General features: G+C 40.7%; 1 protein-coding gene across 11 annotated transcripts; it reads left to right on the top strand.

Annotated features, from left to right (window-relative positions):
• Nucleotides 1-201: 201 nt before the first annotated feature.
• On the top strand, nucleotides 202-24,332 carry cdhr1a (cadherin-related family member 1a). Of its 11 annotated transcripts, none has more exons than XM_084710124.1 (19): nucleotides 202-373; nucleotides 6,012-6,090; nucleotides 8,756-9,085; nucleotides 9,692-9,787; nucleotides 10,344-10,489; nucleotides 10,645-10,695; nucleotides 10,864-10,953; nucleotides 11,604-11,690; nucleotides 12,326-12,445; nucleotides 12,649-12,792; nucleotides 13,501-13,579; nucleotides 13,671-13,771; nucleotides 14,217-14,420; nucleotides 15,224-15,376; nucleotides 15,493-15,657; nucleotides 18,073-18,140; nucleotides 20,991-21,219; nucleotides 21,348-21,602; nucleotides 23,077-24,332. In XM_084710124.1, exons 3-19 carry the CDS (start codon nucleotides 9,007-9,009, stop codon nucleotides 23,626-23,628), a joined length of 2,619 nt encoding a protein of 872 aa, XP_084566250.1. In that variant the 5' UTR covers nucleotides 202-373; nucleotides 6,012-6,090; nucleotides 8,756-9,006; the 3' UTR covers nucleotides 23,629-24,332. The 11 variants fall into 11 exon arrangements, with proteins under 11 accessions (XP_084566250.1, XP_084566248.1, XP_084566253.1 ...); XM_084710122.1 differs by having other exon boundaries at nucleotides 6,012-6,506; XM_084710127.1 differs by having other exon boundaries at nucleotides 6,012-6,506; nucleotides 8,744-9,085; nucleotides 12,329-12,445.
• Nucleotides 24,333-26,380: the final 2,048 nt, after the last annotated feature.

The following is a 26,380-nucleotide window of genomic DNA, read 5'->3' as shown; positions in this document are numbered from 1 at the left end:
TCATTTCAGAGCCAGTCGAAGCCAGTTAGAAAAAAATCGTGTAGAGGGGGCGGGGGGGCGGGCGGGCGGGAAGCACAGACCTAGTTGGTTTTAGAGGGCTGTCACCGGGGCATGGAAGCTCCTATTGGGTCGAACAAGGTGTCAATCAAAAGGTTAGAGTGTAGTGGCCATTTTAAGACTATCCCCGCATTTGTACTCAAAAAAATTTGATGAAGGAAGAATGAAGCAACAAGATCGTGGCTATGTGTGGATATTTAATTCATTGTTTGGACAACTACTCAACATGGTTTGATACTTTGGACCTTTGGGAATGTAAGCAGATGAGGTTTCGATGAGTTGTGTGCATACCTGGAACATTCCGAAGTAATCATATGTAAGTCAGACTTTTTTCTTAACGGTCACCGGACAAAGACGTTGACGGTACTTGCTGTTGCGAGTTGAGCTTGAATTGGTTTATTTCAATGGAAGCACAAGAATCCGTTTAGCCATCTAAAAAACATATATTTTTTAATTGAGTGCGTTCTCACTGAGGGAGGGGGTGCAGCGTTGCTGGCTCGCCGGCGAGCCAAGGAAAACCATTCCTAAGTACCGTTGTACTCCCCGAACAAGTGCGTCTTGAGCCTTTTCTTGAAGGTGGAGACACAGTCAGTGTCTTTGATGGAGGTGGGGAGTTGATTCCACCACTGGGGGGCCAGATAGGAGAAGAGTTTGTGTTGGGACCGGGCGGTCTTGAGCTGTGGGACCACCAGGCGGTTGTCTGTAGAAAACCGTAGGTGGCGGGTGGGGGTGTAACGGTGCGTTCACACTGCAGACTTTTTTACACCGCCGGCCTTCCCACAGTGCACCACGCTTGGGGGCGTGTCAGACAGATTAATTCAGAGCTGTAGTTCTCTTAAATCACTGTTGTAGTTCGTATAATGTCATGGCAAATGTGCAGACAAAATACAACTTTTACACACATTAACAAAAATCCGATACGCATTCTGGATCTGACCTGATCTTATCTACAGCACACAATAGGTTATCTTTTTCCACACTTTTTTTATGCCAAGTGAAAGATTAAATGCCACCCGCACTCTATGTACAGTAAAGGTCTTGTTCCGGCTGGAAAAAAAGATGCATCAGACATAAACGTTGACATGTGTAACCTTTTATTATATTACTCGAAATCTCTGCAAATCAATCGCTAAATTATGACTTGCCACTGCACATTCACTGTATGGATAGCGAGTGGATGCCAGCCAGCATTTCGGCGTTGAATGTGTGCTGGGTGAGCTAGCTATGCAGCTAGCACAGAAGAAAGTTACGTAATGTGAAAAACTGAATTAAAGTACAAAATACAACACACCAGGGACGCCGACAACCTCAGCAACCCTGCGCCATGCTTAATTTTTTTTTTTTACATCTCTGTAATTGAACATAGACGTATCATACAATACTGGGTATGAAGACACACATACGATGAGTTGATCTTCCATCTTGAAATTGTCAAACCTAGAAATGTTTACCATGACCAACAGTTGCTACGTTACAAAAAACAAGAAACCAACCCGATTGGCCATCGCTGGCGTTTTCACGCTCCTCATTTACATAAAGTTGAGAAAATCCAACTTTCGCCGCCCCGCTCGCCTTCCCACAATGCCCTACGCGAGCGGCGACGCCCGCTCACCTTCCCACAATGCAGGGCTCCAGACTAACTTATTTTACTAGGAGCACAGTAGCCCCTGACTGAAAATTTTAGGAGTGCAAGAGGAAAATTTAGGGGCACACCTTATATTGACCTGCAATGCATTTATTAATGTAACTAGAGAGGGTACAATTCAGTGGCAATTTTAGACCCTTTTTAGGAGTGCTCCAGCACCCCTAAATTTAATCTCAGCACCCCTAAAAATAACATGTTTTTAATATATTGTTTATTATCATTTGATGCAGGTACTTCATGAAGAAAGGGATATCCTTAGTTTTTTAATTCATTCAATATTTTGCATAATAATACATAAATGTATTAATTGCTATCAAGTGAAATTAGGGATTTATATTAGCAAAGGGGTTTAAGTTTAGCACTTTTGCAAGGCACTGTATTCATGTCACATTCTCATTGGGGGCTGAGCACCCCTAAAGGTCTGATCCTAGAATCACCCCTAGTGGGTCCGTTTTTCACTGTCATTTTTACAACTGACAGCGACGCACCATATAAGCTTGAGTTTAAGTACATTATTTAATGTGACATTACGTACTGCACATGCATGTCTTAGCTAAATGACTTAAATGTATGACGCACTTTTCGATCAGTCCTCTGACACAACAACACGATACTTGCTGAGTATAACAGCGCAACAGCTCAAACACAGGCAGGGATATAGTAGCAATGCTAGTGCTAAATAAGTATTTAGCTGCTCGGCTCCATGAAGCCGGGCAAGTAGGGCTCGTGAAACTGCTCACCAAAAGAACAAAGGGGAACCCACTTGTCTGGCAGATTAAGACATGTTCGTAGGAACCTAGCAAAAATAGCCTAAACTTTCCAAGACTTTTAGCGAGGTTTATAGCTATCTAACGAAAAAATAGCCTAAACTTTTCTATACTTTTAGCTACGGTACTAATGCTGAGGGCACGCTGCGCTGTCTTACTAGAACAAAGTATCTATGCGTCGTTGCTAACGGATGTTGACATTGTGCACCCAATAAATTCAAAATTTGTAGGTCGCACATGCGCGCGTGCTTGTAAAAAATGCTCGCATTGTCTCAAAAACTGGGCACAAAATGCAACCATTTGGTCGCAGTCAGGAGCCCTGCCACAATGCCCTACGCGGGCGTCAACGCCTGGTTTCATTGAAAATGAATGGGAAGCCGACGCCCCGCTGCAGTGTGAAGGTAAGGCTGCAAGAGAGATTTGATGTAGTCGGGTGCAGTCCTATTCACTGCTCGGAAGGTCAGTACCAGGGTCTAGAATCTGATACGGCCGTGATGGGTAGCCAGTGGAGAGAGATGAGGAGCGGGGTAACATGGGAGAGTCTGGGTACATTACATTTAGTCATTTAGCAGACGCTCTTACCCAGAGCAACTTACAGTAAGTATAGGGACATTCCCCTGAGGCAAGTAGGGTGAAGTGCCTTGCCCAAGGACACAACATCATTTGGCTCGGCCGGGATTCTAACTGGCGACCTTCAGATTACTAGCCCGTTTCCCTAACCGCTCAGCCACCTGACTCCCCTAGATTGTAGACCAGGCGGGCCGCTGAGGTCTGAATCCTCTGAAGACTGTGGGTTGTGCATGCTGGGAGACCAGCGAGTAGCGAGTTGCAGTAGTCCAACTTGGAGAAGACAAGTGCTTGGACTAGCAGCTGGGTGGAGTGCTCAGACAGGTATCTCCTGATCTTCCGGATGTTGTAGAGGGTGAATCTACACGACCGGGAGACTGCAGCAATGTGGGCTGTGAGGGAGAGCTCGTCATCCATTGTGACGCCCAAGGTTCCTGGCAGAGGATGAAGGGGTCACCGTCGCAGATCCCAGGGTGATTCAGAGATCGTGGGAGATGGAGGGTTTAGCCGGGATGATGAAGTTCTGTTTTAGCAAGGTTCAACTGGAGGTGGTTCTCGGTCATCCAGGCGGAGATGTCTGTGAGGCAGGCCTCAATCCTAGCTGAGATCTCCGGACCGGTCGGGGGGAACGACAGGTACAGCTGTGTGTCGTCAGCGTAGCAGTGGTCGGGGAAGCCATGGGAGGTGATGATTGGTCCAAGTTAGGTGGTGTATAGAGAAGAGCGGTCCAATGACGGAGCCCTGTGGGACACCAGTGGAGAGATGGCGAGGGCCTGACAGTTTGCCTCCCCAGGAGACCTGGTAGGATCTTCCCGACAAGTAGGATGAGATCCACTGGAGTGCAGTGCCAGTGATTCCCATCTTAGAAATTCTTGAGAGCAGGATCTGGTGGTTAACACCTGTTACATAAATATATTATTTATGAAGATGGCATAGATTAAAAAGATGCTCATTTACACTTCTAAATAGTGAAGTGTAGTAAGATTGAAGTGTAGAATGAAATAGGGTTTGCTTGTCATTTCATTTTGTGCAAGAGGGAATAGTGATACGGTGAATTCGGGTAATCTGGGACGTTTTTTGAATTTTTTTATATTAATCTAACAAATTATTACCTTTGACTCTTTAATGAAGGGTTAATTTAGGTACATTCCAGGTCCTGGCCAACAAACAAAGCCGAGGGACGCTACCGGCTTCCCCTAACTCCCTGTACTCAGATATAGCTCCATTCATTCTTGTCTCACTCCATTGATTACGCTTCTTCTTACTTCTCCTTTTTACGTCTCTCTCTTTAGCATCCCCCCCGGGACGGATTTTTCTTGTGCCCCCCCTACCCTGCCGGCCGTCCCAACAGAGTACATGGAAAGAGTGGCACGAACACAATCGCAATACCTTTTTTTGCGCCAAACACACAAATTGCGGAAAAAGCCGCCCCTCTCGGCGGAAAATGCCGCCCCTAACTTCGTGGCGCTCCGGGGGGCTGCCCGGTCAGCCCGTGCCTAAAACCGCTCTTGAATGCTTATTACAATCTGGTGATTCTGGGCTAAAATCAGGAAAAGCCAATTTCCTTATTGCTGAATCCTATTGAAAAGTAAATTTGTGACTTTATAAACTTTAATCTCTGAATATTTCTACTAATGCAAAACTTTTTCTATGGATGCAAAACAATTTCTGCGGATGCAAAACAATTTCTACCAATGTTTTTTTACTTTAAGAAGTGAACTGATGATTCAATAAGGGCACTACCCAGTGTTACCACATGAGGGTAGCAGTGTTAAAGACTGAGACAGTGTGGGCTTCAGTGAGAGTACGGTTTGCCTAGTTTAAGCGTTAGTGGGCTTCTTGGTAACGTGATATGAAGCCTTATTTATTTATTTGAATTTGGGCAGGTCAAGTGGTTCTATGTCCAACTTCAAATGTTTTTGTTATGTTTGTATTATGTTTCTCCAGCCTTAGTCATCAATTTGCAATAAGATTCCATTCAACACAATAGGAGACTTTAAATGAATATCACCGTGTTCCTAGGTTTTTTTCTTCAATACGTCAATTTAAAACTGATTGCAAAAAAAGTGTGAAAACTTGTTGCTCATCTGGATTTATTCATGTGTAAGGACACAATAACCTGAGTCTTCAGTTGTTTCATCTGCATCACAGATTTAGCTTGTACATTCACAACAAGTGCTTTTGTGTCATATCCTCTCAGATGACATTCTGACATTTGCCATATTGGATGGTTTGACAATTATTATACTCATACATGGAGACTTAACCTTGTGTTCTCATTGTTGTGGCTGTTGTATCCTGTCATGATCCACTTTGGCCATTATTGTTACATGGGTTAATCATTCTCTCATCTCTGTATTCATTAAATGAAATTGCTATTTTTATACTGTCTACTATTCATACATGGTCAGATTGAATGAGTGACCCAGTTTTGTAGGATAACCAATATCTGAACCATACCTTTGAAATACCAACTGAGATTATTCATAATCCAAAATGGCAAAAGCAGTAGATATCTTGAGGACAGTTGTTCTCAAACACAGACAAATTAAGACCATAGCATACAATTGACCATGATGTTAAGTTTCTGGTTCTATTTTTCACATGATGATACAGTAATATGACATAAACACAGTGAGGTCTTTTTTGTTTCTCTCAAATATATAATGCTGTAGAGTTCTCTGGGAATTTAGGGATATCATTTTGCACAATATGTAAAGCTATCCATTCCAAATGCATTTTGGATCAATTCACATCTCCTTTAGGCCCAATATTTAACAAGTCATGTTGGAACATGTTGTTTTTAATAACTACTGTCATTACATTTCTCTAAAATGTGAATGACCTTGTGAGATTTACGTGCAGGATTTTGTGTAATCCAAAATGTTCTTGTTGAGGTTTTTTTTTCAATAAACAAATAGCTTTTTTTGGTCCTGTTTGATTTGGAAGTTTTTGATCAAGCTCTCTTTTCACAGGCATTGGCAGGCTGAAAGCCAAACTCATTTTCAGCATATCCCAGTCTCTCAAAACTGGTCGCTGACCGGCAGCCAAACAGTATGTTCTTTCAATTCAGCAATACAAACTCAGCAAAGCTCCTATGGGACTTCCTATCTATGGGATACGACAATGTTGCAGGGTATTGGGGTGATGTGTGGGATTTGTTATATTGTATTTTTGTCTTATTATATAATATAAATGAGTCCTTGTCCTTCAGCATTAAATACCGGATTTCCAACCAGAAAGAAGTATAATTCTAGTTTGAGTTCTATTCTCACTCTTACAGTAAGCAGCAACAGTGAAATAGGTTTCACTTTCATTGGTGAATTAGTGTGAATTTAAACAAATTGTTGTGATTAAATTGGATTAATCTACTGTTTGTACATAACTACATTTCTCCTTCTGGCCAAGGCAATATCTTATATGATATTAAGTGTTCCACAGAAGATTCTTTGTTGATGAGAGTATTTGTGGTAAGTAATAAACACTGATCCTACATTTGCCAAGGGTTCTCATTGTCTGTTACTGTTTGTAATCCACATGACGCATTGGTCCCATTATTGAAAATTTCTCATGGGTAGTGTTATGGCTCTGCTCCCGGGAGACAATAGAGGTCAACCTTTGTGGCTGCGGTTGAAGTCACAGGATTAGAAACTAAGAAGATGACATGTGATGAGCATCAGGGGTTTTGTCCATTTGATTCAGAACTCTGATTGTTACCGGTACTCAATTCATAAAGTCTCAGTAGAGCTGAGTGTTACCATCAAGCACAGGAAAGGAGAGGAACGAATACCAAGATTTAGTACTGTACATTGGTGTTACAGTATCTTTACGCGAGGCTGATCTAGAGTGACGATCGTGCAGGTTGTGGTAATTGTGCCAGTGTTTATGATTCCCCTTGGGTCTCTAGGCCTGGTGCATTACAAGATGAAAAAGGATTAAAGCACAGTGGGTTAATCTATAGACCTGCCATCTGCCCATGCTCCATGGCATTAGAATAAAACCTAATGCCATGGTTATGGCCACCCACATAGGAAGGTAACTTGACAGGTGATTTTGCATTGTTCCTCCGTTACTGTTCTCCAGCTAACATTTGTGGACAGTTGTGTCTAAGGTGTATAGAGGTAGACAACTTACTGTAGAAAAGTATACATTTTTCTATATTGAGGAGAAACACACACCATGAAAGGTATATAGAGTATACCTTTAGTAGGTCACATGCAGAATATTTAATGTCACACAGATTATATTGTAGGTTTAATTTTGTATTGTATATATGAAAATGTACAGGAGAGGGTTTAATCGCGTGCAAATCCTTATGCACGCAATATATTTGTAGGCATCAAACAATAGCATTGCAGCTTAAATCCTTTCAGTTACTGATACATTACATCCTCACCAATGCAGCCCAGAGCTGTTTTCAGTTCTTTTCAAAAATTGAATAATTTCAGCCATAAAATCAACACAGTACAGGGTGTGAGATTTCTCAGGTTTTTTTTCAAAGACGCTTTACTTACAATATAATTGCTACATGTTGTCACATTGGCGGTTTTGTAGAAAGGGTTTGGGGTGCTAGTTGTTGATATATCTTGTCATTGTATCATGCCTGAAGTTAGGTCAGCCTGGACATGTTTATTCCCACAATCTCACACACAGTTCAGCATTACACTATCTAGTGAAAAAAACATTTTTATTTGTGGTGGACTATATCTTTGAAGCAGGCTACATTTATCTCAACGACCATAAGATCAAAAGGGAAATATTACACAACCAGTGTCTACAGGAGCACTTCAGAGTGGCAAATAGGATTATCACACAAGTAGATTAACATGCTATGCTTCCCAGAATACCATTGAGAAAGTCCCCAGGAGACAATAACTTTGACAAAAGACCATCATAAAAATAAAGTGAAGAAAGAAATGTAACAACCACTTCATTTAAATACTACAATGTTACTGGGATGGATACAATAATGACATCAAGACTTACATTACATTTAAAAAATGTTGGGTTAATTTTGACTTGTTGGTGAGATGAGGTCATACACTGACCTCCGTCACTTGCAGCACATATACCAACACACCCTACAAGGAAAATTATAGTTTCAAATCATTGTGTAATGGATTATTTTTTACACAAAACAGCACTGCTTCTCGAGACGGAAAGTTAAATTGAGTGAATGTCTGTATTTGGGATGTCCAGCTGTTCTCTCTCCATGCTTGTATGGCACATGAGAGGATTTCCATATTGAATTCAGAGACCACAACGTTTCACGTTAACTCTTGCTGTTCTACCCAAACAGATCATTCCCATCATGATCCTCTGTTGTGTTCAATCCTGTGTCAAGCCTTTGTTTTCTTTTGTTTGTAGCAACAGAAGGTAATTTCTTACTGCTGTGATTTTCACGACAGAACATACAGCACAGTCAGGCTGAAATGTAAGGATAGAGATTTGTGACAGAGCTGTAAGCTCTGATATGAAGTAGAGGTCGTTAGGACCAGACCCTTCAGAGCAGTTTACATGGCTAGCTAATGTGTTTCTTTGATCTCCATCAAAGAAATCAGGCTTCAAGGGCAAAAAAATTAAAAGGATAAAACTTATCCTTTTGTTTGAGTTACAAATGCACATTAATGAAAGCGTATTTTAATTTAAAATACATTATTCACATTTTAATAACATTTTATTAAGATGTTTGTTCTTTAATCCACAGTCTCCTTTACAGGGTGTCTGAGTTCCTATCTCCATTATGTCAGGACAAACCCGTCCATTCTGTGGAGAGTCCTTGGTGTAAATACCCTGGTTGGAGGAAGAAGGGTCCATAAACTCAAGTCTCTCTCCAGAGTTAAATCGTGTCATTGGATTAGCTTGTGAGCATCTGCCTCAGTCATCTAGCAGTTGGACACGAACACCTTGAAAAGGACAGAGTTAGCATACACTATAGATCTCCAAAGGCCATCTTCATGGTGCACTTCCATGACTTGGCTCTTTAGGATGAAGAATGTAAAGAAAATACATTTTCCACTGGTTCTTATTTTAGCTTATCTCTGTTACGGTAAGTCCGTTTTTTTTGTGTCTTCTCGTTTTACATGTCCAATTAGCTTTTGAACATTCTTGTTAATTACTCATGCTGCTCCATGTCGTTAGAAAATGTTTGAGATCATGCTTGCCAGCAAACATCACATTTAGTGGTCACATTCTTCTCCTGTTCAGATTTTAATGTATGTCTTTCTTTGCTTCTCCTGCTTACCTGCTAACATAGTTGCATGTGAGTTCAGACTTGGTGCTACTATATTTATTATGGTTGTCTTATATATATATATATATATGATTTAATTCAAAGGCCTGAATATGAACTGAGTTCATAGTGGACTTCATAGTACTATAAATTCAGTCATGATATGATTTCCGAGGTTAGAGATCACTAAATTCAGAATGTACTTTAAGAGTGTGGTTATTTTAGGTATTGTTGACGTAACCTCACCTGTAATCCTAGTCAAGGGGATAAAGAAAGCAAGGGCAGCTTGTGACTGTGTTCTGTGAGTGTAAGACTCATGCCTCGGCTAGTGTTGATATATTAAGTTGTCTTTTGCAATATTCACATTTCAATTGAGAATCTGAAGTGAATGGAGATGTTTATTTGTGGTTTTGTCTGTTTTAGCACAAGGAGACTATGCCCCACATTTCTTTGACAATGGACCATACGGTGACAATGGAAACCTGGCTCTATTCAGTCTGTCAGAAGACACACCAGTCGGTGAGAAACACTTCCAAGACGAGAAGGAGTAGAATCGACAAGTACACCATTCATAAATAACATTATAGAGTGGTGGAGTTGATCTTTTCTGGCCTACTGTAGATTGGTGGAGTTGATCTTTTCTGGCCTACTGTAGATTGGTGGAGTTGATCTTTTCTGGCCTACTGTAGCTTTGTGGGTGCAGAGTCACGTTAGCAGCTCATTGGGAAGTTTAAAACGTGAAGGAACGCTTTAACAACATTCGCAACAGCTGTCTCTTTACACTTTCCATCAGATGAGGCCATACTGTATTATCTTATTACGCAAGATGCATAGTTGGTGCCACAAGGCTTTTGATACATTCACCCACATACAACAGCATACCATGAGTCTGCCTGTAGGTCATGTTATAATCAGGTTATGCTGTAACTGGGCTCCCCTGTTGAACAAACAGTTAAGCTGGGTCAATTTAGTTTTGCATCAAGAACTGTCTCACCATGACTTTTCCACAAAACGTAGTAGTGCTTGCTTGAAAGATGTTCAGTACCAGATTTTGAATCCATTTGTTATTGCTCAGGCACACAGATCTATGCTCTCAATGGCACTGACCCAGAAGGTCAAGAGGTGAGGTATGGTGTGGCGTTTGAACCAGGATCTAAAGAGTTCTTCCGAGTAGACCCCAAGTCTGGCAACATTACATTGGTGGAACCACTGGATAGAGAGGTAACCGACAATGGAAAGCAGAAAGTGACATTTTTTTACTTGAATCTGAAATCCCACTTCATTACTGTGGTCAGTTTAATCATTCAGCAATGGCCTACAGTATGTTAAAAAGGGCTGATGAACCTAATATAGTGTTCATTTTGTCTGTCACATAGAAACAAGATTCAATTGAAGTTTATGTCAGCATCACAGATGGCCGAAACAAGGTATGTGTATGTGATAAGAGATCAACTAAATATAACAATGTAGTGTGCGGATACACAAATACAACAAAAAGTGTTAACAACATAATATTTAGTCATCCTGTATTCAGACAATAACGGGAGTAGAAGCCTAATAAATATTTTAATAAGATTATTCTTCTGTTGTTGTAGGTCACAGAGAAAGTCACAGTGTTTGTAATGGATGCCAACGATGAGAGACCAGAGTTTGAAAACATGCCTTCCATTGTAGATGTCCCAGAGGTGTGTAAACAAAGACCAGTAGTGATGACCTTTCCAGGCTCTGTGACAACTCAGTAATTGGCTTACCAACGGTGGTCAACTGAGTAGTTATGTTTGTTGCTACGTAGGACGGGTTGAATTATTTTATTTTATTGCATGGGCTTATGGATGAATGTACTTTCAGAAGTGGCTTTAAATAGTTCTTGTTTAAGCTAATTGTTGGTAGCCTAATGGTTTCAAAACTGGGTGTATAATCTGTCGGAAAGATTTGAAATTTTCCACGATGCAACCGCAATCAAAGTAATAGCATTGCTTTATTGCTTTGACCACAAAAAGTGTACAAGCAACCGACAATCAGGCAAACTTGACCAAAAACCTTGGTTGCCATTTTTCATATAAATTGCAACTTTTAACTTTTTAAAATGTTACACTATCAATCCTGCAGAAAGGCCATTATTGCTCCATTTATGCCACTTACTGATCTGACCTTCACTCCGAAATAGCACAATGAAGGTTTTTACCTCATAGGACAATATTTATCTTAAGAAATAGACCAAAATGTAGAAAGAGTATGTGAACGTAAAAAAACCAACATTTTTTTTCCGAATGTGTAATCCCCTACACAATGTCCTGATATCCATCTTGTTGATTCAACATGTGTCTTTCCCTAGACTACAGAGTCAGGTAAAAGCATCTACAAAGTGAAGGCTGTGGACAAGGACACTGGCTCAGGAGGGTCTGTCACATACTACCTCCAGGTAACAACAGACAAGGTGCAGGCCAAATGTCCATTCTGACCCAGCTCAGGGCCATAAGACCTTTTTGAGAAAAGCCTTTCCAAAATGTTGTCTGGGTGCAAGGTTAATCTGGAAATTAGGAGGGGAAAAGAACTGAAAGTACTGGAAATGAGACTCGCATCATCATTCAGTGTGTTGTGTGTTTCTATATGCATACACGCGTCGCGTGTGTATGTGTGAGAGCAGTTATGGGGCAGGGGGATTAATTCACAATTACATTTGTGTGAGGTAGGCTACTGGAGGCTTAGAGGGCTGCTTTGGCAGGGGGTGGTGGGGAATGTTAGTTTGCACTTTGGGCTATTAGGAACAGTGAACAGCTGGGCCACTGCGACACTGATGCACTGATAACATCTGGACACAACATTTTACCTGCCTACCATGCTTTAGGCATACAGGCTCTTTATACCCCCCCCCCCATGTATTGAGATGCAAAGTAAATGTGTCCTAGTTCAGTTATCAGAAGAGTGGTGTGTATACATATGTGTTCAAGAGATTGCTGGGGGCAGGGGCTTGAGTGATAGGAAGGCTTATTTTTCTTCATGTCCTTCATGACGTTCAAAAGAGCTTTTGAAACCAAATGCCTTTGTCTCGTTTAGCAGAGCACTCAGGACAGTAAGTTCTCCATAGACAGACACAGTGGCGTCCTCCGCATCAAGCCTGGGGAGAGCCTGGACTATGAGCAGTCGCGGACCCACTTTGTCACAGTGGTGGCAAAGGTAAATGGAAATGACTGTACTCTCAATGTTTTCCTTTACTATCTTAATCACTTTGGGCCCTTTTCCAAACATGTATGTATATATCATCTATAAATAACCAAAAGCCTTGAGGAGCACTATTAAACACACCTTGCAGTTAATCCCTGCAACACCTCCCCTCTGAGTCAGATCCAAAGCCTAGACTTGTCTTTTTTCTATCTTAGGATGGTGGGGGGGATTTCAACGGCAAGGAGCAGGTGATGTCATCCTCTGCCACCTTGACCATCAACGTCATCGATATCCAGGACACACCGCCCGCCTTTGTGGGGACTCCATATTTTGGCTATGTCTACGAAGTGTCTTCCCCGGTGAGTGTATCTGTTGTACTCAGTGACCCCGGAACATACGAAGTTATCATGTTGCATGCCGGCGTTACTTTAATAAGATACCTCACTCATGTTGCTCTTGCATAGATTACTGTACAAAAACCATGACCTTGGTTTGTTTGAACGGAACGTTATAGTTTAGATCCAGATCCAAATTTGACTTCAAACTTTCCCCATTTCAAAATATGTAAGTGCATGTATTTTATTGCAGACTGATGCAAGTTTCCGGGTACAGAAGTTAGATGACATGTAATTGGCTGGAGTGCTGCTTGATCCCTTATCCTCATTCACTGGAGTGTCCTCTCTACCAGCTAAAAGTCCACGATGATACTCAGATCAGTGGATCTGCACAGATGTCACATTGCATCTTCACAGCATGAAACCGATAAAATAACTAGATCTGATTATGAGGCACCGAGTGTTGCAGCACACTTGAAAAATGTCCACTGAAGTTGGTGTCACACATTGCCATTTGCTAGGAGTAAGATCTCTACTGTGTCTTGTGAGATATTTTATTAAACTGACATGAAACCTTAAATCCGGTGAGGTAACTGTTTTTTGCTTATGCCAGCTGTATTTATCCTTGCTACCCTAATGCTCCCAAAGCAGATTACCAATCCTGTTTTACCAATTACATTCATTTGTTTAATAGCTCTTTTTCTCATAATAAGAGTTTCATTTTGTTCGCAGGGCTCAGAAATATACACTGTCCTTGCCAAGGATGGAGACGTGGGGAACCCAAACCCGATCCATTACTCCATAGAGAGTGGTAAGTGTGTCACATTGTACACGTGGCTGCTGTGAGTTGGCCTTTTCTGGCCTATCGGTGTTTATAGACCTTTTCCTGGTGTGCTTTGCAGGTGCAGATGGGGTTTTTGGCATCAACAAAACCAGCGGGTGTATCCGCTTGCTAATTTACCCTGTCAATTTGAAAAGAGAGATATTCAACATCAAAGTCAAGGTGGGATTACATTTACACATCCATGAAGACAGTCTGCTCAGTAGAACCAGTAGTGTGGACTATTGTACCCATGATATTTTGGACCAATTCTTTCCTAGTTGCCAATTAACAAGCTTTCTGACCAGTTAAGCTTTAGCTTTGTCTTTGGGTGTGGCTGGACTTTATGTTTTAACTTTAACTTTAAGGTTCAATCTGAGTAGTTTTGCCAACATTAGTATTAGAGTCTCAAACACTGCTGTTAGTCAGTACACATACTCCATCCCTCTCAACACACTCCTTGCAATGATCGCCAAAATATATATTGTATACATGTTAGACTTGGCTCTGTGAATTTGAATGTATTTGTTATTACAGCAGATTTGAAGGTTAAATGTTTTTTTCCCCCATTTCACAAAAGCTGTAGTCATGTTGCTTTGTTTCTCTCTTTCCCTCTCTGTCTCACCAGGCCTCAGAGGTCAGCCCGGATGGAGACTTTTTGGACTTTGGTTTAACCACGGTTGTGATTCGAGTTGTGGACCTCAACAACCATCCACCAACATTCTTTGGTGAAAATGGACCACAGAACATGTTTGAGATGACCATGTATGAGCACCCCCCTGAGGGAGAGATCCTCAGGGGTCTGAAGATCACCGTCAATGATTCTGATCAGGTGGGTCTAGCTTTCATTTTCTGTATGTCATACCAGTGTTTGCATGTTGTCAGAATTCTTATGGGGTACCCAAAGTCGATGGTGGGTGGGGAGAGGGGGGGGAGGTGATTAGCACATAAGGACCCCCCACCACCCACTTCACCCCCCCAATCCTTAAGGTTCCTTAAAACTTATGAGGGATCAAATCAAACACTACTATTGTGCTCAGAAGCAGTAAGAAATCCAACTGGACGGACAACTGAAACTTACAAAATATCCTTATCGTAGTGCTGTTTGTACTTTTTACAATTATTATTGTATTTGAACAATTAAATGTAATGGTTGTACAACAAAAAAATTTTGGGGATAAAATAGAATAAAAAGAGCAAACTGCCTGAGTGACCTACTGTCTGCACGGTCTATGAAAAAGGCTTTGTTTAAATTACTTTTTGACATTACAACAACTCTGTGAACCAATTAAAACAAACAGGTGGTCTTAGCAAGCCCTTTTGTCACATTATGTAGAACCCCAATTATGGCTCCAATCCATATGACCAACAGTAAGGAATTGACAGAGGGTCTATTTATGTATGTTTCCTGTGCAATGTAATATTTACTGAATGTACCAATTCATCTGCAAAACTTCCATAACAAAAGAGGGTGATGAGTCTCACTCAAAATGTATGTGTATCCATGTAATTCAAGGTATACCAGATTCATTAGAACCACTGTGCACAGTTCAGCAGGCTGAAACAGCTTGTTCTTCTATATCAGCTTCTATTAGGATTAACTTTAAAAAGAGGGTTTTGGTTTGTGTCCCATAGGGGGCTAACGCTAAGTTCAACCTGAGACTGATAGGCCCGGGGCGAATGCTACGAGTGGTTCCTCAGACAGTACTCAATGAGGCACAGGTCACCATTCTGGTAGAGGACTCTGCTGCTATGGACTACGAGAAACACCAGTTTCTGACCTACAAGGTCAGTATGTGAGACTCTCTGGTCTCTTTCATGTTAGGCACATTTTATACACGAATCAAACCAAGATGTAAATGAGCAGTTTTGTTTTGTATTCGCATTATCTCTTTACCCCATAGCTCCTTGCTGTGGAGATTGATACCCCTGAGAGGTTCAGTGCCACTGCAGACATTGTCATTCATCTCCTCGACTCAAATGACAATGCTCCAAAGTTCTCCTCTGACTACTACATCGCCCGAATTCCCGAAAACTCCCCAGGTGGTTCCAATGTGGTGGCAGTGACGGTGAGCCTACGTGTGCATATTCATCCCCACTAAAAATACATCCCAAAGCCAAAGCACGTCATTCACTCGAGGCTAAGAGGTATGGTGATTTTAACAAAATACTTATGTGAGCCATTAATTCCCTAAATGTCGAATTTTTGGGGCGTTGGGATAATATGTAAAAAAAAAACATGTAGATAAGAGCTAAAGGCAGTAAGCTGCCAGATGGCTATCACTTTCATTTTGTTGTGTAACTCCAAATCCCCCCCACCCCCCCCACCCCTTTTTTTTCTTCATTGCACGTGCTGCAGCAATACAGAAATGTTTGCCCCTGTGGGGCACAATATAACGTATAATATTGGCACTGTTAGCAGTGGTGGAAAAACTAAAGGATGTAAGAAATAAAAAATGATATTCGTAAAAGTATACATTCCCCCTCCATGCATTCAATTTCATTGGGGGGGGGCGACATTAAATTAATTTCTTTAAAGTGTCTTGTCCATATATTAAAGCAATAATGATTACAAATACAACATTTTAAATAATAAATTATTTATATAGCCACATATTAAAATAAGAAAATTAAGAAATGTTTCAGTCCTCCTCATATATTCAAGCAATAATGATAACAAAGGCGGCAAGGTGCTCACATTGTTGCCAGATTGGAAATGGTATCATACCAAAGGCTCAAAATGATTGTATTTGGAGGATAATTATCGTGCATCTGGCAACACTGAGAAGGCGATTGACCAATGACAGTTCTCTCTACAGTCAGAGCTTGCGCAAGAAGCTGGAACTTAACAGAGATACCCTTTCCAAAACTTGTAAGGGCGTAATAACCAGTTTATGAAAGACCCAGAGAAACACAAATATCCGACGAGGTAAAATCCCGGACGATTTTGGAATCCCTGCCGGACGCATTTTTTAGGTCTCAAAAAGAGGACATCGGGTAAAAGAGGACGTCTGGTCACCCTAAAGTTATCACAAGAAATCTGGTAAATTCTGTTGCACCACAGACCCATGAATGGAGAATATATAGTTAATCTTTAACATCAGCACAGAGGGCTTAGTGCAAGACGGGTTAAGGTAGATTATGCCAGGACACTGGGGGGTGGACATGGGCATTCTTTGGGGCTGCTCTGTCATGTTTCGTCAGGTACATGACATGAGGACTATGAGGAAAGATACTGGGCACAAACAAGGAACCATGCAATGCTGGTGTATTGTGTAATCCTATAGTGTAATGAAAAGATGGGTAACTATGTAGAGATAAAGATAACCTAAATTCACAAGGCTGAGATGGATGTTAGCAGACGTAAAAAATATAGGATATATGAGACGCTCAACATCCCCAACATATTACCAAATATGTAGGCTACTGTATGCATAATATATTTCAGGCATACTCTAAAACTTCTGTCGATGGGAAACTTATAGTTGATCATCTACAAAACTACCAATAAATGTTACGTGAATAGTCTTGAACTAATTTGATTTATGTAATATATCTGCCTGACCAATGAAAAATTGTAGTCATATACCATGGGGGCTATAGTCTTGGCCTCTGAGTTGAGCCAGAATGGGCAGGGTTGAGTCAGAAAGCCTGTTGTTATTTTAAGATTGCCTTATTATTGTTTTAGTTGAATACATGTTTTAGCAAAGCTTGCTTACTACGTGCTTTTCTGTTTATAACTTTGATTTTGTAATATAAAATACTCCTGTGCTGAGCCAGTACACATGAGTGCACGCAATGCAACACCTTCACACAATGGAAACCCTTGCGCTTTACAGTATTTAAAAGCCATGTCGTTTTAACAAATAAATGTGCTTGGTTGACTGATCGAAGAGACAACATTTCAAAGACTTATTTGAAATGTTGTTTTGGAAAGAAATGATAATGTGTAAAAAATGGCTGAACAGACGTTTTGGGAGGAAGAGCAGCAGTGCTGTAATGCACCCCTCTTCCTCCCAAAACCCCCCAACACACCCTTAACTTTCGACTTCTACCCCTTGGCATACTTTGTGGAATCCACACAAGCGCACCTTAGGTGGCATGCAAAACATAAAATGCTCGAAGCCTGACTCATATGACAGCTGCGCCAGACAAGTGGGAGCAACATGTTGCCCAGATGTTAAATCCTGCCCATACAGGGACGCCTCACAGGTTCACCACCGTGATCCCAGGCAGTTTCAATTAAATGAAAGAGCAGACTGGGAGACAGGCAGCTGGTGACCTTGGACTCAGACAGACACACTGTAGACCAACATAAGACAGACAGATGAGCCGATGCTGCATGTTAATTTCAATAATCAAATGTCAGGCTTATAATAGGTGATCCTCAATAAAGGCTCATTCTTTCATGCATTCATTCATTCTTTTGTTGCGTGAGATAACAGTTTTAATTATGCTTCATACTTCTCTCATCTTCTTCTTAGGCGACAGATCCCGACTCTGGGCTCTGGGGGGAGGTCAAATACTCCATCTACGGTTCAGGGGCAGACCTGTAAGTAGCTGCTGGTACTGAAGTCTTCTACCTACCCTTCTCTTCCTTCAGTCTGCCTGCTCAGCACTACTATTTCTGTCTAGTGTACCTCTTTCACTCTCTCTCCCCCTCCTTCTCTTGCTTTGTCCAGTCAGTTGGCCACGTGAAGTGATTATGTGATAAAGGAGCTAGGGAGTCAGCAGAGAATACCAGCTGGTTGGCGTCCAGCAGACCAGAATAAACCCCTACTAAAAACCACAATCGCTTATGCAACATTATTAGTGCCCTCATGCACATACTGTTTATCGGGGGGAAAAGCAGGGCCGAAAATGGTACCACAGTGTTAACGTACCACGACGTTAACCAGGGATCAGATCTATTTTATGCTGTAATAGAGTTCACCTTAGTGCAAAGCAGTCTGGTCCTGGAGAGCTACTGTACTTTCCTCTGACCCCAGTTGTAACTAACCTAATTCATCTTATGTATAAAGGAATTATTAGAATCAGGTGCACAAAAGGGTGGGAGTAAACAACTTCCCACCTTGATTCTCACTTGATTCTTTTTGTTGATACAATTTAAATGTTATGAAGTTCTAAGTCATAAATGCCCCTAATATTGATAATGTTTTACTAACACCCACCATAAAAGTCAAAAGACACACCTGTAACTGCTTAGTCAAAATAAAACAAGCACACTTTGGGTTCACTTTGTGGCCAATCCAAATTCATCCAGAGTGAGGTCTGGCAGATATTCTATCTGGGGATAAGAACAAAGCACACTACCTCCCTGTAAGCTGCAAATAAATATGGCAGCATTAGACAGCCAAGGGAAAACTCCCTTTTCAAAGTTGAACTTAAATTCTGTCTCTCATAAATTCGCTTAAGCATTGTAGTCCTTTGGAGGATTTCCTGGTATTTTCTTTCAATTCTTTTTTATTAAGATTTCAAATGGATTGAGCCCAGTAATATCAAAAAAAAAATCCTCAGACTGAGTCATGCAACTTCGGGGAAAATGGGTTCACATATTTGTCATTCCTCTTCTTTTAGTCAGTGAGGCTAAGTTGTATTTAACTCTTTGTCTTTAACATTTCAAATATAGAGTAAGCGCTCTGAAAAGACAGTATATGTACACATGGGTGTGCTTTTTTTATGCTTCAGCTCAGCAACAACACAGCAACAACACAGTTTAGTCGAACCATGACCAAGTATGAAAAAATATTCACTTTATTCAGTCATACAGCTGTGAAATCCATCCCATTGTGCTAAAGGTGAACCACGTCACTATGTTAGAGTGATAGTGGTGCTGTGTAACTGGATTAGACAAAACAGGTTTAGAAATGTCAGTTTCTTGTAGCCTATTATAACAGAACTTTTGACCCATGCAGTACCTTGGAGAGGGTTTGGTGGGGATTTAGAGAATTTGGGGATCTTGTTTGCTAATCTAGAGCATGGCATTTGAAATTAGAAAATAATGCATGGCATGTGAATGTCTTAAATAATGCTGGTTAAAGGGTTAATACAAGGATTTTCATCAGACCAATACTATAGTCTAATTTCAGACCCTTTTTCAGCAGACACCATTCACTACTGTATCGTATTGTCCCCTACAGTACATCTATGGCTGTAATCCTCTAATGGGATTGGAGGAAGAAATAGACTGTTCTCCATTGATGTGCAACTAATTACCTCTTAATGGGACAAAGTGACAGAACTGTTGACTCACCAGTAGGCCCAGTTACTAACATCAAGTGAAATACATGTTATGTTTTAACTGTTTAAATTACTTTGGAAGCTGTAATATGTATTGTGTAATATTCCTTCATTTTGTTGAAAGTGGTAAAGGACGGATAGGGCTACCTTTTGCTACTATCCTTAACCTTCAATCTGAGGATAAAGGAGAGAGTGAGAGTTCAGAGTAAAACGTTTATAGAGAGTTCACAGAGTTGAAAACAGATGTATTGCCCATTATCACATTTGACTTGGATTTAACTATCCTGTGCAAGTACATAAAGAATCTGTGCTTCCGCTTAAACATCAGAGATAATTATGGTTTAATCTATAATTGTTTTCCCCATACCCTAAGGTAGTTTGAGAAGACTTGTACCTCCACATATTTGCTTCTTTAAATGATGCTCTATATGAACCCCAGTTCTTCAACATAACATTCTTAATTTCCTTTGGCTTTAACCTCATGATATCACAGGACTATCATTCATTGAAAAATACAAATTCTGTAGTGTAATGAATCATAGGCAGATACACATTACGGTACTACATAGACCAGGGGTGGGGAATCTTTTTTCTGCCAAGGGCCATTTGGAATTTATAAAATCATCAACTTAAAAATATGCCTGCTATATTTGGTCAAACATTTAATTAACTCACCCCTAATGTGATGGCTGGAACTGCTTCTCTTTCGTGAGGTTTGGGATGTTAGCTGGCAGGGCTGGGTGCGGCCTGCTTTGACTGGGGGTGCAGTTAACATTTCTGGGGGGGGGGGGGGCTATCATGATTACGGAAAGGGATCGTATTGTTTTTATATTGCTACCATTTTTGAGACTGCTTATCGATCCAAGAGTTAATCAGGCACAGAGCCAAACGTCGGAAACATTTGGGGCTCAGCCCAAACCAACAACGTATTCTGGGTTTGATTTGCTAGAAATGGAATTCCACACTTAATGCGAGCGCGCAGAGCATACATTGGCGACGCTGCACGCCTCCACGTTCCTCTTTCACATATTCAAATAGTGCTGCTGCCAACGAATAATGCACCTAATAATATGGTGCTTGCAGTGCCATGGCAAAATGATTTTGGACGTTCCCCACCCCTGACATAGACAAAAGAAAAACTAAAGAGAAATGTGTTTTATAGGTTCCTGATCCAGCCTGCATCTGGTATCATCTACACTCAACCATGGGCCAATCTGGATGCTGAGGTCAAGTCCAAGTACAACTTCTACGTCAAGGCCGAAGACACAGAGGGGAAATACAGCCTGGCTGAGGTGTTTGTCACCGTGCTGGACCTAAACGACCACTCACCTGAGTTCAATGATAACTTTCTGGAGAAGACCATGGTCATTGGAGCACCAGTGAAAATAGAGGTTTGTTTTGCCATCTGGGTCATGAGCCATGAGCCAAAATTTGATTGAATGAATCTACTTTGGCTATATCTTAAATGCTACCTAGAATAATATGTGTGTACTACTGTATTCTTGAATGACCATTACAGGCTGTGGATGACGATGCAGAGGAACCCAACAATGTCATTGAATACTCCATAATGAAGGCTGACCCAGATAACATCTTTGACATCAATGCCGACACGGGTGAAATAAAGCTCAAGTCCTACATCAAGTCCATGGATATTGTCCAGAACATCACCAAGCAGAAGGACTGCACCTGGTCTGTAGTGGTCCAGGCACGCGACCGGGGTTCACCATCCTTTAGCACCACCACCGTGGTCAAGATAGACATCACAGAGGCGGTAAGTGTGTAGTAATTGCATTGCACAGAATGCTCAAAACCCTTCCAAAATGCAATACCCACCATTTAAAGTAGACTAATTTCATATCAGATATTTACTAGTATAATATTTTCAATTAAAGGAGCTGTCTTCTGAATTTTGTTTGGATAAAAAAAATCTGAGGATCGAATTAATTATCCAAATTATGATTATAATAATTGTCTAATTAAAAATATATGTTATGTAATGGAACCCTTTTAATGACGCAGGGTAACATTTAAAATCTACTCCATTTCAATAAAATCCACCAAAACAGATACAGTTATGCCTGAAGCTTTGAGCATTAGAACATGTTAAATCAGATTCCCTGTAATGTTGTCCCTTGATAGTTTTTACCCTTCAGTCCTTATAGTTTGTAGGTCATGGCTTTGGTATGCTGATTTTTGCTGCAGTCGTGTGTGACTATTATGGGTCAGAATCTCTCACTAAAGCAGTTCCACGCAGTACTGAACCCTAGATTTCACTGACTGTCTTTACCATAGAGTAGCAGACATTACAGCCCTAAATGATCAAATCTCATCTAAATGCCCATATTGTGTTTGCAGATCAGATCCAGATTTATCACGTACTTCATGAGCCTAAAGAAGCGTCCCGGGGCTGTTTTTGGGATTTGTTTGAGCTTTGTCAGCCTCGCCATTTCAGTGACAGTCTTCATTTCAACGCTTATTTACTGGAGCTCTGTGAAAAAGTCTCGTATCCGGCCTCAGGGCAAGATCAGAAAGATTATACGGAGGCCCATGCCATAGATGAAGTTTGCCTTGAGATCATCCAGAACTCCTGTTTTCTTCACTTTGGGATACGACTAAGACACTGACTGTATTGTTTGTTTTTTTAAAGACACCTAATTCCATGTGGTTGTACAAGGGTCGGATATGTGTCTGTAAAAGAGTACAGGAGCACAAAACAAACTTGTATTTGCATCTTTTTAGGATTCGTTTCTTATCTAGGCGCTCAACAATCTGTTTTCTGTACCCACAATATGATGTTCCGTTTTTCAAATTGAACCAATAAAATGTCCATGGAAAACGCATGGACATGAAATGGCATTTCATATGCAAATGCAACACTGCATGGTTTCATGCCCCTTCAACCCTTCTGATCTTGTCTTGATTGACCTGTCTATTAACAGACAAAAACAAACTATGGTAGTAGGCTGACAGATTTTGTCCTATAACATCATAAACAGGATTTAGTTGTATTGTACATATGCATACAGTGATTTGCTCACTGCACACTGTAGTAGTTGAAGCATAGCTGCTGACTTATCTGGGGTTCCCTAGTAGTCCACCGTCCTGCCAATAGCTCGGGTGTCAATGGCCAAATGATAACAATTGCAGTACTTCACAAGTGACAATAAATAGGGGTTAGTAACTGTTTACAGCAGTCTCGTGATTTCAGTCCCATGGACGTGACTTCTTTCTGTGCTCTTTTACAGACTCAACTCAGGGGGGGGCCTTTGGCGTCCTTTTTAATGCGTAGTAGAGACAAGCCATTGCAAATCCTAGGCGTAATCGCTGGTTTTATTAGTATCATGGTCATTGTCACAGTCTTCATCTCCACCGCAATGTTCTTGCGCAACAAAAAGTCAAACAGGATCCTGCCCAACCGGCGCATTCGGCGGCGACCTCGACACCGGCAGCCCTGGACTTTCAAGAACCCCTTTAAGAAACCGGATAACCCTGGAGAGAAGTTTGTTGTGGAAGAGCCAGAGCTTGAAGAGGTGGATAACATTAATTGTAACAACAACTTGGTGGACTACCACTACCGGCCACCAGCTCCTCTCCCATCTGCCCCCGCACTGCCCCCTCCCGGCTACGGCTACTCCAGGCCGGGGGACAGGCAATGGGTGGTTCCCACTGTGTCTAGCACAGTGACTGCCAAGCCTAAGAGTAAATCCTTCAGGGACAAAGAGAACAGTGTGAACGTTGCGCTGGTGTCGGAGCTCAAAATGAGACTGGAACAGAAGAGGATGCAAAACCGCTACTAGGATGTGTGTGTGTGTTTGCATGTGTTAGTGGAGGTTTACGTGTGTATGGGAATGAGTGTATCCATTAAAGATAGGATAAACTCATCACGATTATTTTATAGAGGCTTTACAATGTATAATTGTATAAGGGCAAACTCACCTTATATCTCCTTTCTTTCTAAGCTATTTGTGTGATGTTCAATGCATACATGTTTATATTGTTCGATATATTTTGTATTTGTTTCAGTATATGCTGATGTAAAATTCGGGACTGATGAAGCCTACACCGATTTGTTGATAGTTGTTTACAGTCCTCCCTGGACCTCAGGTCCTTTGTAGGTCATGGGGATGAGGCAATGGACAAGATCTTACAGTGCCAGGTTGCTATTTGGTCTTGATCCAAGCTCCTTACAGGGGCTTTAATGTCTAAAGAGATCAACCAAGGGAGGTGGACTCAACTGATCACCTGATGAAGACATCTAATCCAACAACGTTGGTGTAAAGCAACATGCATTCATCCCAAACACTTGAGACATTGGAAAACATTTCAAATGAATCATGCTTGAGGTCACTTGCTGTCTGTAATGTAACTGCCATTGGCCACAATGTGTGTCATTGTATTCCATGTGTTTATGTGTTTCTGTTAAGACTGGAAATATAGACAGACAGATATCAATATTTCCAAACTCTTATGTTTTACCACAAACAAATACCTAATAAAAAAAACTCACTTCAGTTGTCTTTGGGCATTTTTTCCAAATGTGTTTATTAACTTATTATCTGTTTTATTTATAAATAACACAGTGTTCACACTAGATAATAATAGCCATTGTCGTTCATTGTACCTGAATGCACTGATATTAAGTTGTTTTCAATTAAGTAAAATGTGACTAAAACCTGTTAAGGGAAGCTGTTTACTATCTTGTGGCCCAAGGCTTAGTCAAGATGGACACTTTGCAGATCATTTTCTGCGTCCTCCTGTTCCCCCTGCTGGACAAGAGAAGATGGAATTCCCACACAACCAGATAGAACATCGAAGTAGGATTGGCTTGAATGCTATTCTTTGTTGTACATACTGATTTTATACCAAAGTTTATACTTCCAATACTGGTCAAATGTAAAGCTTCCTGTTGCAGTCTCTCACTGGGGCCCATAAGAACATATTTTATTATATATTTTATTTCATGAGTGAAATGCCCCACAATTAAGTATGGCCAATACAATCAAACATATTATACTGCATTTGGTGGGTGTGTTGTACCACAGTAAAAGGTAATACAGGATAAAGACACAGGAAAATCATTTCAAGACATGGCCCCCTTACAGTGTATCCGTTACTACCATTCAGTATAAGATATTTGTCAGTTCAATATGATGTCTTCAATGGAGCAAAATTCATTGTAGATCTGTGCAGTGTACTATTTGATACCCAAGGGAATAGCGTACATTTTGCATGCACTACTCATTCCATGGTGTAAGACCTTGTTTGCTCAGTGGTCAGATTTGTCATCAGACATTAGTTACTGTTCATAACCTCTTTAATCTACATGCCCTATGTTTCTAGTCTGGTTGACAGTGAAAATACATGCTGGCATAGAGAGAGAGAGAGAGGGGGGGGGGGGGGGGGGGGGGGGGTTAGTTTGGACAAAATTACAACTTCTACATGATAGTTCTCAATTGACCTCAAAGGGATCGTCTTGTAGTAATATCAAAATATCTACTGTACATGTATTAGCAATTAGTTCACATTTAAATACAGAATTATGAACAACATTAAATATGTTATGTTTACTATTCACTGAGCAAGCATGCATGTTGTTCTGACACTAATTCAGGTGATCAACATCAGATGCCGTTAAACCAGACATTGGACATTTGTTTTCTAATCAGGCAAAAAATTCACTGCTCGGAGGTTTGAGCAGTCTTGCTCCTCCTCTCTCTCTCTTTTTCTCTCCATTTTTGAATTGGTATCATCTTCTATGTTTTAGGGATTTCAAGACTTTGGAAAGATTTACAGTACAGTACATGTTGTATGTCTTTAGAAACACAGAATAACTCATATTCATTATTAAAAATGTGAACAGGGTTTTTAGCTACTACACGGGAATTCTGTCATTGTAAGTGTTTACATATTTTCTCTATCCATCCTCTCTCCCTCTCTCTCCCTCTTTCTGTTCAGTGATGAATGCTTTTAGTCAGCCAGACTCAAAATGATACGAGGAGCAGCCCAAATGACCATGCATTATACCATGTAAGAGGCAACCAGGATTACTGGACGGTTTGACAGAGGATTACTTAGTTGCAAAGTGCATTGATGCACCAGGATAAAAGAAAGCCAGGCACAAAAAATATATTCATAAATATTTATTCCATGGTTTGCTTGAAACTGGTCATTTGAGGTCACAGGGGTATTGGTATAACACCACATGACCTTTGGGCACAACTGAATTTCTGATGCAACTCTCAGTCGAGAGGTTTACTTTTTTTCCTTAAAAAAAAAAAAAAGAGGTTTACTCTTTTTACTTAACTTTCTTCTTTGTGGAAACAAATCTACAATGTCACACAGACCAAGCTTTTCTTATCTCCTAACTTATGTAAATGAACAGGATGATGAAATATCAGAGTAACAACCATTTATGATTAAAGTAAATGATGTATTTATTATTTAATAACACTATAAAAGCAGACTGCATTGTTGAGGCCAATAATCAAATGTTATCTTCACTCAAGTAATGTTTTGAAAAACGGTCATAATCTTACTCCGACACCCTCG

The sequence above is a fragment of the Hypomesus nipponensis genome, chromosome 11, assembly GCF_054491055.1.
Source record: "Hypomesus nipponensis isolate SF chromosome 11, ASM5449105v1, whole genome shotgun sequence".
NCBI classification, from domain to species: Eukaryota; Metazoa; Chordata; class Actinopteri; order Osmeriformes; family Osmeridae; genus Hypomesus; species Hypomesus nipponensis.
Note: the sequence above shows the minus strand (reverse complement) of the source record. Positions and strands in the feature narration are given on the sequence as shown.

Bases quoted from the DNA above. Each gene is read 5' to 3' on its own strand.
- cdhr1a (XM_084710126.1), top strand. From the start codon at position 9,007: ATGACTTGGCTCTTTAGGATGAAGAATGTAAAGAAAATACATTTTCCA. The intron at 12,793-13,500 runs GTGAGTGTATCT...TTTTGTTCGCAG, and splicing joins TCTACGAAGTGTCTTCCCCG to GGCTCAGAAATATACACTGT. The intron at 13,772-14,216 runs GTGGGATTACAT...CTGTCTCACCAG, and splicing joins TATTCAACATCAAAGTCAAG to GCCTCAGAGGTCAGCCCGGA.